The sequence below is a fragment of the Mercenaria mercenaria genome, chromosome 15 (genome assembly GCF_021730395.1).
Source record: "Mercenaria mercenaria strain notata chromosome 15, MADL_Memer_1, whole genome shotgun sequence".
In the NCBI taxonomy this organism is placed as follows: domain Eukaryota; kingdom Metazoa; phylum Mollusca; class Bivalvia; order Venerida; family Veneridae; genus Mercenaria; species Mercenaria mercenaria.
The window spans coordinates 10,312,920-10,325,128 of record NC_069375.1 but is presented as its reverse complement, the minus strand read 5'-3'; the positions used below and the strand labels follow the sequence as shown (position 1 = coordinate 10,325,128).

General features: G+C 33.5%; 1 protein-coding gene across 1 annotated transcript; it reads left to right on the top strand.

Annotated features, from left to right (window-relative positions):
• Nucleotides 1–1,062: 1,062 nt before the first annotated feature.
• On the top strand, nucleotides 1,063–10,573 carry LOC123546459 (cytochrome P450 1A1-like). The gene is made up of 6 exons (XM_053524051.1): nucleotides 1,063–1,577; nucleotides 3,569–3,778; nucleotides 5,679–5,817; nucleotides 6,653–6,918; nucleotides 7,226–7,353; nucleotides 10,351–10,573. Exons 1-6 carry the CDS (start codon nucleotides 1,164–1,166, stop codon nucleotides 10,571–10,573), a joined length of 1,380 nt encoding a protein of 459 aa, XP_053380026.1. The 5' UTR covers nucleotides 1,063–1,163.
• Nucleotides 10,574–12,209: the final 1,636 nt, after the last annotated feature.

The window sequence follows — 12,209 nt, the reverse complement described above, 5'->3', positions numbered from 1 at the left end:
TAAGTGACATCTTATTAGAGACAGACACACTACATACACTGCAATTCATAGCTGTGTGCTTTACCCTGTGTGCTAAACCATCAGGCAGCAGCTGCCAATGCAAAGTGGGTAATTCATTTACTTCTAAATCTTGGATATGTACCAACGATCTGGGATGAATATCTAACTTTTAAATCTGGAATAGATATATAAAGTATGTCCTGTTCTAAATCTAGATTATATGGCATTTGTCATACATTTGTAATAACAAATTCGCATTTTATTTCTATTTAGAATATTGATAGAAAATCGGTCTCAAATGTATCATTTGCATTTTATGGGCGAGAACTGAACCTATAAGTATTATAAACATTTTAACTGCACGCTCCGGTTGTTAACACAAGTGTGACATGGATTTTAAACAACGACTATATTAAAATATAGTTGCTGATGTTTTACGAACAAAATGGAGATAATTGTTTATATTGTCTGTGCTCTAATTACTGGAGGACGGACGTTTTGGCCACGGACGTTTCGGCCCGGACGTTTCGGCCTAGGATCTTTTGGCCTAGGATGTTTTGGCCAAGAACATTTTTGAGGTAGGATGTTTTGGCCAAAATAAATTATTTCCATAATATGCAAATTATGATCTGGACATTAATATGTTATCATATGTTACAGTATAATTGATCATTCTTTTAAAAAAAAACAATTGTGAATAAAATTTATTTTCATAACTCTTTTGGTTTGTTGTAAATGGCAAATATTTTCAAATACACAATCACATACAATGTTTATATGTTTATATGTATACATATAAAAAGATTATAAAAAATAAAAATAAAATACCATGAGTATGTTTTATTATCAGTTTAATTTGTTCACTTATACTATAACATTCTTTAGAATAATCTCCAGACCATATTTTGCACGATATGGAACCACAACTTATTTATGGCCAAAACGTCCTACCCCCAAAAAATGTCTGGGCAAAACATCCTAGGCCGAAAGATCCTAGGCCGAAACGTCCGGGCCAAAACGTCCGCTGGCCAAAACGTCCTACATTCCTAATTACTTTACTGCTGATTGCATTTCTTTTACCTCGGACAAGATATAGCAATGTTATTCCAGGACCTAAGGGATTGCCTTTTATTGGTTGCCTGTTTGAATGTTCATTAAAAAATATGCACATAAAATTTATGGAATATGCCGAAAAACATGGCGATATAGTACGAATCAACATTTTAGGAATGAGTATAATAACGCTTTACACGGTTGAATTGGTGCAGAAAGCGTTCACCGAAGAAAGATATAAAACCTATCTTAGTGACAGACCTTGTACATTCGTCGGGAAGTATATCTTTTATGGTAATAAGGGAATCGGGTTTACGTTGGATGGGAATAGTACCCTACATAATGAATTAAGAAAGTTATTCACAAGACGATTACGCTTAAATGGAGATGGAATTAAAGTATTCGAGGACAAAGTTTTGCACGAGATTGTTTGCATGAAGTCGCGGATTCAAGAGACTGGTAATGCTGAGTTTGACCTTGTGCCTGTGCTGAAACGTTCATTGTCAAATCTTTTGTCAGTTTTAGTAAGTAGCATTTCATTTTATGTTATGATCTGTCTCAAAGAAACCTAATAACAGAATATAACGAAATAAAGACGCGAGAGAACAAAACATTTTATATCACTTTAGCATGCACGCAAAGATTTCGTTTTGGAGTGTTGGCTCGCACGACAAGACGAACTAAACTGTTTCGTTATCTTGCGTTGCTGTATAGCACATTTCGGTTTTGCGTTCTGGTGTGCGCGCCAAATCAATCCATTCTGTCATATTCTATGTTTGTTATGTCGCATTGTTAGTTTTCGTTTTGTTCGTGTTACGACATGCACAATTTTAAAATTTCGGTATGGCGTGTTTGCGCGTGCACAAGGACGACACAACAAAATTTGCGCTCACACCAGCACGACATAACGAAATCATAACCTAAATCAACCACTGTAAATTGCCATATTCAATTGGTAAACTGTTTACAACGTACCGATGTAGCTGTAGCTGGCAATTTTCATGAGCTTAGCCTTTTATAAAACCCGTATTAAATGGAAGTTGTTAAAGACACTGATTCTGGTATGTAAGGTATGTGGCTTATGGTCTGCGTATTGGCGGTAAGAGCCAATATACAAGACTGGACAATTGATAGACTTGCTTCTGTTTATCATATTAAGCTACTGTATAGCTACTGTGCAGTACATAGATTGCATGTGATATTTTTCACCTTTATAGCAAACCAGTTGTCACTTCTATAACAAGTTTAGAAAGCCTGATTAAATTGGGACTAAACAAAGTGATAAAATACAATAGCATATCTATTTTTCAATTAATCAAGCTTTATATACAATTATATCCCATTATTGCTTGATTTTTATAAAAGAAATTTTATAAAGAAAATGCATTCAGGCACCTTTTTAAAAAATAATGAATAATTCATCTATAAATAAATCATGTGTATTTTGAACAATAATATCTGTTTATTGCTGGATTTTATTATCATAATGAAGGTCCATATATTTTTTTCATTTATTGAAAATGCAACTGAACGCTTCCTTAATTTCTAATAAAATCCAGCTATATTCAATTTTTCTGTTTTTATTTTGTTACTTAGATAAAAGGATCATAATTAATTAATAATTGAAAAAAAAATGTTTGTCATTTCTCTTATAGAGTTTTAAATAATTATTTCCTTTTTTCATGAAATACGGGTGAGAGTTTTCTAAAATGGTGAGAATTGTCTTGATGTAAGAATTATAATTTAATTAGTCAGGACATTACTCAACAAGAATGAGCAATTACAATTAGTATATTATCAATTAAAACAATTTTGTGCATAATCTGAAAAAAAACTGCATTTCGATCAGTGATATGTATAGCACTGGAAATAACCAATTAGCTTTACATATCAATAAAAATTTATGATCCTCTGACATGGACTACATGTCAAGTCTACAGGGGTTTTATGGACCCTTATCAGACTGGTCCAGACCGGATCCTGTTTATTGGGGATTAAAGTGTCTGGCTTTTAGGTGGTGGTGGGGGGGGGGGGCACTTATATAGGAGATTTTCTTTGCCTTTAAGCATAATAAATTATACAACAAGATTATCAGTAAAGAACAAAATTCGGTAATTCTACCAGTGTACACGTTTTACAAAGAACACTTCTATATTGTTTTGTAATCTATTAGTTTTTCTATGCATGGTCATTAAATCATGTTTTCACCACCAACCCGCCTGTTGATACTTTGTCAATTCTTAACAATAGTGAAAAGAACAAAGTTATATGATGGCATAGTTTGATTGCGTTACATATTATTCTAGGAGTACGCTTAATTTCAGTAACTTTCACGATTTCGCCAAAATAACAGTTGTCGGATTAGCCATTTTGATCAATATATTTTTTCTACCTGTGATGTTGTGTTCATAAAAGAACCAAAAATTTGTCTTTTTTTACATATCAGTTTATCATATAATGAATTCTGTGCAATTTTCTAAAGTTAGTTTTTTTGTTTATTTTGTTTTAAACAAAGCTTTCTGGTGACTCAATGATGGACTGCGACGATGTGGATATGTTCTGGGAATTTAACGAGGGTTTCGATTTCATGGTAACACCAAAAGCCAATGCTGTTTATACAGTTGCACCCTTTATGCGATTTTTGCCGGGAGCGTACAGGGACAAGTATCATAGGATGTTGACTGCTAGGGAAAAGATAATGGAAGAATACTTTTTTCGTATCAGGGTAAGTCCAGCTGTACCGCTTTGGTGATGGTTCAGCTGCGATAGGTATTGTTTGGTTGTTTTGCATGGCGAGAAATCGTGCTACTTTTGTCTATTGAAAATGTAAACGTTATGTGGTGGATTTTTGTTTAATTTTAATTGAGTAATAAAATCCCTTGAAAGCATAGAATGCAAACAAAAAAGAATAACAGCGGACTCGGTTTGACTGAGTCCGTTCATGAGAGGAAATGAAATGTGTAACACCACGCAGGCCCCTAATACCGGCTTAAGCGGAACTCTTTTAAAGAAAGCGGAACTCTGTTAAACATCAATTGAGTGGACTACATGATCCCAAAGAACCACAAAATATAACATAGAGATAGACCCTAAAATGTTCAGTGATAGAAATATATTACATAAGGTATAGAAATTGATTTCTAATTCCTGGAAATAACCAAAAATGATTTTATAAATGTAAAATTTATGATAGTTTTGTTAATATTACCAAAAGAAGTTTTAATATTTTATTGAAAGTTGTGATCTGCAAAGAATGACATCTCTTGCCTTAGGCCAGCACTTACAAGCAGAGATATCTATTAGTTTACTTCCCTTGCAATTACACAATTGAATGGAAAATGAAAACGGTTTAGGACAATATCATACCTTTTTGCGCAATAAAAATATTAAGGATTTATTCATATGTCTTTGATTTACCCCTTAGAACCTGCTTCATATGATTTTGTCAGCTAACTTGTGGTAAAAATAACTTTTAACGAGCCGATAATAAAACGAAATACCAGTAAGTACTTTAAAGTGCAGATAATACTGTTTTGCTTGTATCAAAATGTCACAATAGAAACACTTTTATAATACAGAACAGGTAGGATTAATAAAGGTGCAATTATATTGACCTCTATTTCATATGCACATATAACAACTTCGAATCCAAGTGCGGGGAGACGTTTTACAGCCGCCACACGGCACTTAAAGATTGCTGTTGTGATATGTAAAAAGATCCCTTGAAACACTTACTACATTTTACTCAATAGCGGTCAATCTTGTCTCGAGTGTCCGGCCTTAATCCACAAATATTTCACTTTTCCATCAGTGTAACGCGAAACACAAACTATACAAATCATTGATGATACCACGAAATGATTTTTCCTCAAATAACGTACAGCTAATTATATTTTGAAGAGCATTTATTCGATCATGCATCGAAATTCTTACATCATAAAAGATGATCTAATTTGAACTTCAATGCTAGTAAAACTATAACAGATATTACCAATGCTATCTATTTTATCAAACCACGTATAAATATATGCAACTTTAATGTTACTGTTTTGGTTAAAGTGAACTGTTAACACATCTCAGCTATAAAATGCTTTAAGATTCTTTGATGAGAATAACTTGCTTTCTGTCTCACTAATTGTTTTAAACCCAAATGAAGCCAACACAATGAGTTGTTTTCGCTATACTTGGTCTGTATAGCATACTTACACTACCTCTCTCGAGTGTATTAAGGAAGCAGTACCCTATGTTCTCTTTAATTTTATATGACACCCATAATGTTTCAAGTATTGCAAACTTTTCTTTGCCACTCCGTCTTTATTTCAGAGCTTTGCGCTCGTCAGCCCGCCTTTCTGGCCCCGTGTTCACAAAACATTTTCAGACTCAGCTGAGTTTGATAATGAAACTTTATTTGTCATTTGTATCTAAATAGCATGGTTTAAACTTAATTTTAAGCTACTAACCATTTTGAAGTGACTGTTCAGTATTGATGATTAGTTTCAGTTGGTATTTAACCTTGAAGTTATCGTCAAACTGATATCAAAATTTCAAACTCAAACTCAGCTGAGACCAATAAATGTTTTGTGAACACGGGGCCAGAACTTTTAATACTTGGATTATTTCTATAGGAGACACACGAGAAAGGCAATACTAGAGGATACATTGACTTTCTTCTTGATGAACAAGCCAGCCAGCTTCAAACTGGGAAAGAAGTCTTTCTTACAGACGAGACTATAAAAGCCAAGATACTCGAACTTTTTATAGCTGGTATGTTTAGCCATAAAATACAGTCATTTTTTATTCATTTTTAATAAGTCATCAAATGATACATTACATATGATTAAATAACTAGCGAAATACTACAACCATATGAATAACCTACAATATAAGTTCCCAAAAATATTATTTACTGTATGTAGAAAATACTTTACCGAATAAATAATGTCGTGTTCGGCGGCCTGCTGTTTACCACTTTTTATTGATGATGCTACATTATTGATGATATTGATTCAATGCAAGTAAAAAAATGTATAAGAACATTTTAACGCAAATAACTCGATCTGAAATAGCTCTATTTGATTAAGCCGACTAATGAAAGGTATTGAAATGCGCAACATCCCTCATACCCATAGTAATAGTTTAAGTGGAACTTTATTCTAAAAACACGGTTACGGAAGATAGGTCACTCAGAAATCGTCCTGAAATCCATAACACTTCGCTCAGAAATCCGTTACTAAGGCTATACCGTTACCATTCCTTCTAGCGATCGGCTTTCCTAAGCATGAAAAGATATAACTAATAAGTCCAAGTATGGGGACAGTTTTGACGCTGCGTCAAAACTGAATGCTGTTGTGACAGTTAGCTTATAAATTCTGTAAGAAGATACTTTGGAAAAGCATAGAACTCACCCTAGACTCGGTTCGATTGAGTCCGTTCATGAGAGGTAAACCTGATTTGCATCATTATAACACGCCCAGAAATAGATAAAAGGAATGGTCATTATTGTTGCAGCAAATTGCAATTCCCCACCCATTTCATTTAAAATATTCTTGGTACAGGAAATTTGCATCATAATGGCATTAACTATCATTGGTATTTTCAGGCATTACAACAACTTGTTCTACATTGAGTAATTTATTTCTTTGCTTGATGAACCATCCAAACTACCAGCGTAAGGCACAAGAAGAATTGAACAGAGTAGTGGGTAATGAGCGTCTACCGACTATTGATGACAGACGTAACTGTCCATTTATGGAAGCACTTGTTATGGAAACCCTTAGATATATAACTCCTTCACCATTTGGTGGACCACATGTAACTGAAAGAAATGTGCAATTTGAAGGTTTTCACATACCTGCAATGAGCAATGTAAGCTAGCTTAAGAATACTTTTCACCTACGTTACATTTAGTTAAAACTATCTATTTCTTTTAATTTTTTACCACTCAAAACGGTTACTAAATGTGCGCGTCTATAATTATGCTATTTTATATAGGTTTTAAAATTAAAACAGTTGATTGGTGTATGTTTAATCTTTTAGCCATTTATTTGTTCATACTTCTCATATTCTCATATCCGTAAGACATATGGTTATGACCTTTGCTCAACAAGAAATTTTGATAGGCCCTTTAATGGAATGAAATGTCAGTTAAATTACTTGACTTTTCTTGTCTCAGGTATTTGCCAGTATGTGGTTTATTCACCATGACGAACGAATCTGGGGAGATCCTTGGACATTTAGACCTGAGAGATTTTTAGATGAGAAAGGTCAACTTTTGGAAAGGGAGCACGTGTTTATGAAAAGGTATATCATTCAAAATTATATTACGAGCTTATAAAAGTTTTTAATTATACAAATAGTATCTTATAACATGTATAGCATGCTAGAATAAATAATTACAGATGTTATATGCATGCGGGTATGACTGTTCTCCGTTATATGTATATATATATACGACTCCGTAAAGCTGTTTCGTAAGCCATATATAAAATATATTAATGAGTCGTTTCGCGGATTTTTTATTTGTATCCTCAACCAAGCAAATAGCTTCAGTATATTCCAACCGTTATAAATGTTAAACAAGTGCCTGCATGAACAATTATTGTGGACCACATTCGCAAAGTTAGTTAATAAAATGGGCATGAAAAATGTTGCTTGAACTCGTTATTAACCTCAGCATATATATTCGGACGTTCGTATGAAATGAGATAAACAATACTAAGAAAATAACCCTATTACGTATTGGCGCAGTGGTTGATTTGGTAGTAAATTTTCTCGTTTTTTTGTTTGTTTGAGTGATATATTATTTTCTAGAAAATACTTTGATATACTAGTAATAAGAATGTTCTGAGATATTTTGAAGATATTGTGGTCGCTATATTCATGTATGTAATGTCAATATGGAAAATGCACAAATGAAAATTATGTTGTCCTCTAAGTAACATCCATTTTGTAGTGATATCGATATAAACGAATCGTAAAAGATATACATTAGATAGGTTTTGAGTCAGATATCTGGATGCCTATAAAATGTGATTGGACCGTAGCCACGAGTCGTACGTTCCCACGCTTCAGTAAAAGACGTTTATTTCCATTGAACAATATTTAAACGAAATTTATGCAGTTGTAATATAAAAGACAATTGTTACAGGGCAAAATCACCATTTAACACGTCGCTTAATCTGTAATTTTCGTCAATAAATATACAACAAAGACGCAAGGAGAATTACTATTCGCTTATACAGCAGACGTGTCATGTCACATTGCATCTTGACCGAAAACAAGATGATTATCATAGACTAATGAAGGCATGAGGTAACCAAATGAATATCATACAGATGCCAGATATGTAGGAACAAAGGATGCATTTCAATTGTCAAAATTAGTATGTCAGTTTGTCGGATAGTGACATGAATACTGGTATGCCACAAAAAATAAGATGCAAGTTTTCCCTCGATATACACTAAACAACCTCCGTAACACGAATGGCGAGTAGTGAAGTTCGATTTGAAAGCATATCAATTTTGGTAACCGGTTCCACCTGCCTAGGGCATACATAGCAGAGACCCACTTTCGAGTTAGTTTTCAAAGCTGAAGAAAGTGATTGATTTATAGAAGTAAGCGATTTCTCGCGGAAACCCGAATACCAGTTGTCAAGAACAGTAGCGTTTAAATAATGAATACTAACCCGCTGATTAATATCAGGGACAGCTGAATCGAGAATTTCTTTGGTTTGTACATTTCATTCTTAATGAAAAATGCGCTTTTATATATAAAATTTGCTGAAATGGTAGCAAAACATGTTTTATAATCACGATCTATGCTAAATTCATGAAAAAATAGAATATTTTGACCGACAATTATTAGGAGGTGGAGGTGTTTGGGCCATGACCCAATCTGACTAAAGTACATCTCCAATTAACGCTATGCACACTGGATCTGAAGACGTGCTAGCCAATCAGAGCCTTACTTACAACATTTTGTATGTGAAAGTAGAAGTTTAAAAAATCTATATTTAGCCTGGGTTTTTCACATTTATAATTCTTATGACGACCACATCGCGATTACGCCCGCGTGTTTTGAGAGAAATCATATGTCCGGTCAAGTACTATAGCCAGATTGGGTCATGAAACAATGCGTCTTTTAGTGGTATCAAACAAATAGAACTGTATAATGACTTGACTTTTAAATATATTTTTATTTATGGAAGACGTTTTAACTACTCATACTGTTTGCCTTGTTAAGACGGAGCTAAGATTTTATACATGTTTTAATGCCTCCCGATGTCGAGGCATGTAGTGTTTGAACTCTTTCTGCCCGTCCGTTGTATTGTGGAATTTTATGTCCGATTTTTTTTTCTCGAGTTATTCCTTTTGGGATTTCAAAGTATAATAGTTTCCATCTGATTCAAATGAAACTTGGTATTAGTCATTAAAATTAAAATTAAGTGGGCATCCGCATAATGTCTTGACATTGACAGCAAATATGTTTCCTTGGGTAATTAACCCATTTTGGAATTTGAATTATTACAACTACATTTGAACCTTGTGAACTCATTTCCTTCTTTAGTTTTCGTCCAGTCAAATGAAATATTAAGTGTACATCATCGAAATTAACTGGATATGCGCATATTGTCAGACTTTTAAGTCCGATAGTTTTTCGTTATGTTATGCCCCTTTTTTGACATATCAGTTTTTAAAGTATATTACAGTTAATTTTCCTTCAGTATCTATGCGCATATTACCAGGACTTCCATAATCTCTGTTTTAGTTAAACAACTTAATTTGTATCTTGTGTATTCCGTTTCTCAGACTTAATCAAAATCAAATGAAACTAATATCAAACGAACAGGTCAAGTTTTATTCTCTGTGTTGGAAAGAATATTAAATCCGTTTAATTTTATTACAATCGTTTCATAAGAAAAATGTTGTGCTCTCTAGAGTCTGGCAAATATTAGTTTATTGAGTTCGTTCAAACAGTGATGTACTCAATATCGTCTTAGGGCATATTCGTAAGTCACTGAAAACCAAGTTTGGTCAATCTGATTTTTTTATATTCACCCGGTATAAAAGTTACATTTTAAATTTCAGATTGATTCTGTATACAAACGTGTTTAGGAAAGATAAGTTTTTGATTTCTTTTGGAGTATTAATGTTTTCTTATGTTCAGTGTTCTTTTCAGGTTTAGTTTAATTTAAATTCACTGCACATTAAAACATTATTGCTCATTCATACATTTTGCTATAAATTTCTTTTGTAGTTTTGATGTTTGTGAATATCAAAATTTCATTTTACATTTCAGTTTGATTTCGTTCTGTGTAGGTAGACGGCACTGTATCGGGGAACACTTTGCTCGTTCAAGGATGTTTCTATACACAGCCTCACTGCTCCAGCAGTGGACGTTTGTTCCGTCACCAGACAGGGTTGGGTCATGTGATCCAAGAGAGCGGGATTTCGAGATAAGTGCAGTGTTAAAGAATAAGTCTCTCTTTTGTACTGTTCAAAGTACAGAGGCTGGCATGTGAATTTTTTTATAGCAAGGTAGTAAGAAGTTTTATCTGTAGCATTTATTCTTATTGTTTTTGAATATTATGAATGAGAAATGAATAAACTGTGCATCAATACATATAGATTATTATTTTAAAAGTTTATTGTGATGTTTTATTTTAGCATTTAAAAACGGTGTCTTCGCTCTTTTTTATGAAGACCTACTGTCTGCTTCATCATATATGTAACATAACGTTGGGACTATGAAGTCAATTCAGCTATACTATAATAAAATACAGCTGAAGTCGGTGCTATGTGTACATTTACTTACCACTCGTGGACAGACTCAATCGAATAGAAAAGTGAAAACTCCACAGGTCGCCCAACACGAAAAAAAAAAAAATAAATAAATAAATAAAAGCAGACTCGGTTTAATTGAGCCCGCTAATGCATGCAGCCATCCACGCTCTCTTGCCAGAGGTTGAGCAGAACTTAACATTTGCATATATTATAAGTACTAAAACAATGAGTAGATGAGTTTATACGACGGTGTACATGGAACCTTCAATGATAATTCCATGAAATACAGAGTACGGTCCGCAGTTGAAATAACTGGTTTGCGCTAAACGATGAAACAATTAGCAGGACTAAAGACAGTGGATTTAGAGAGGGAACCTGAGGTTATGGAGCCTGCATAAAACAGTAACTGCCAAAAAGACAAAATTTAAAGCAGTCTGTTATTATTTTGATTGGTTGTGTTAAATGCTTCCAAAGAACTTTCTTATAGATTTTATTTACTATCACAAAAGCAGTCTATACGTGTTGTTTGGCGTCTGTAAAATGTCTCTCCGTACTTAGATTAAGGGTTCTTTTTATTTTCTGATCCTTTGGGATCACGGAGTCTATACCTAAATAGAATTCCTCTTAAACTGGTGCTAGCGGACGTATGAAGTGTTGCACATGACTATTGGATTAAATACCATACCGGAAGCATGTAGGATTTCGTGACTACAGCATCTACAAGCCATTAACCTTTACCCTGCTAAATTTCTATAACAAACTTGTCCATCTTTCAGTTTGGACATTACCATTGACTGTTAAACGGATTGCTTACCAAAAATATACTAACCGAATGGCGGACAGATTTGCAGGCTGATCAAGATCTAAACTGGTCGCAAAGGCAGAAATAATTGTGTCTAGCATGATAAGGGTTAAATATATCATTGTTAATGTCAGGTTAATGTCCATTTAACCAGTTTAAACCATTAAATAACCAGTCAATGAACAATCTTTCTCTAAAAGTGTTTAAAGTCATTTTGATGAATTAAACATATTCCTTTCAACTCATAAATACATCTGTCAAAATAAAGTAGTTCTTAATTCTAAGTTTTAAGACATTCGGAAAATTTTGTAAATGCATGTTAATCTTATACTTAGACATATAATATCATTCCTAGTGAAATACTCTCTGAAGGGTATCAGTAGAAAAAATAACGAACAGCAAAAATGATTATTTTAATTATTTATTATTTAATGGTAAGTAAACTGCTCTTAAAACTGAAATTTCAACTGGCTCTTTACCCTTAATTTGAATAAATGATTTAATTTACTAATTTAATAGTCTTTTCACGGACACCAATAAAATAGCGACCATTTAATTTGAAAGATTAAAAC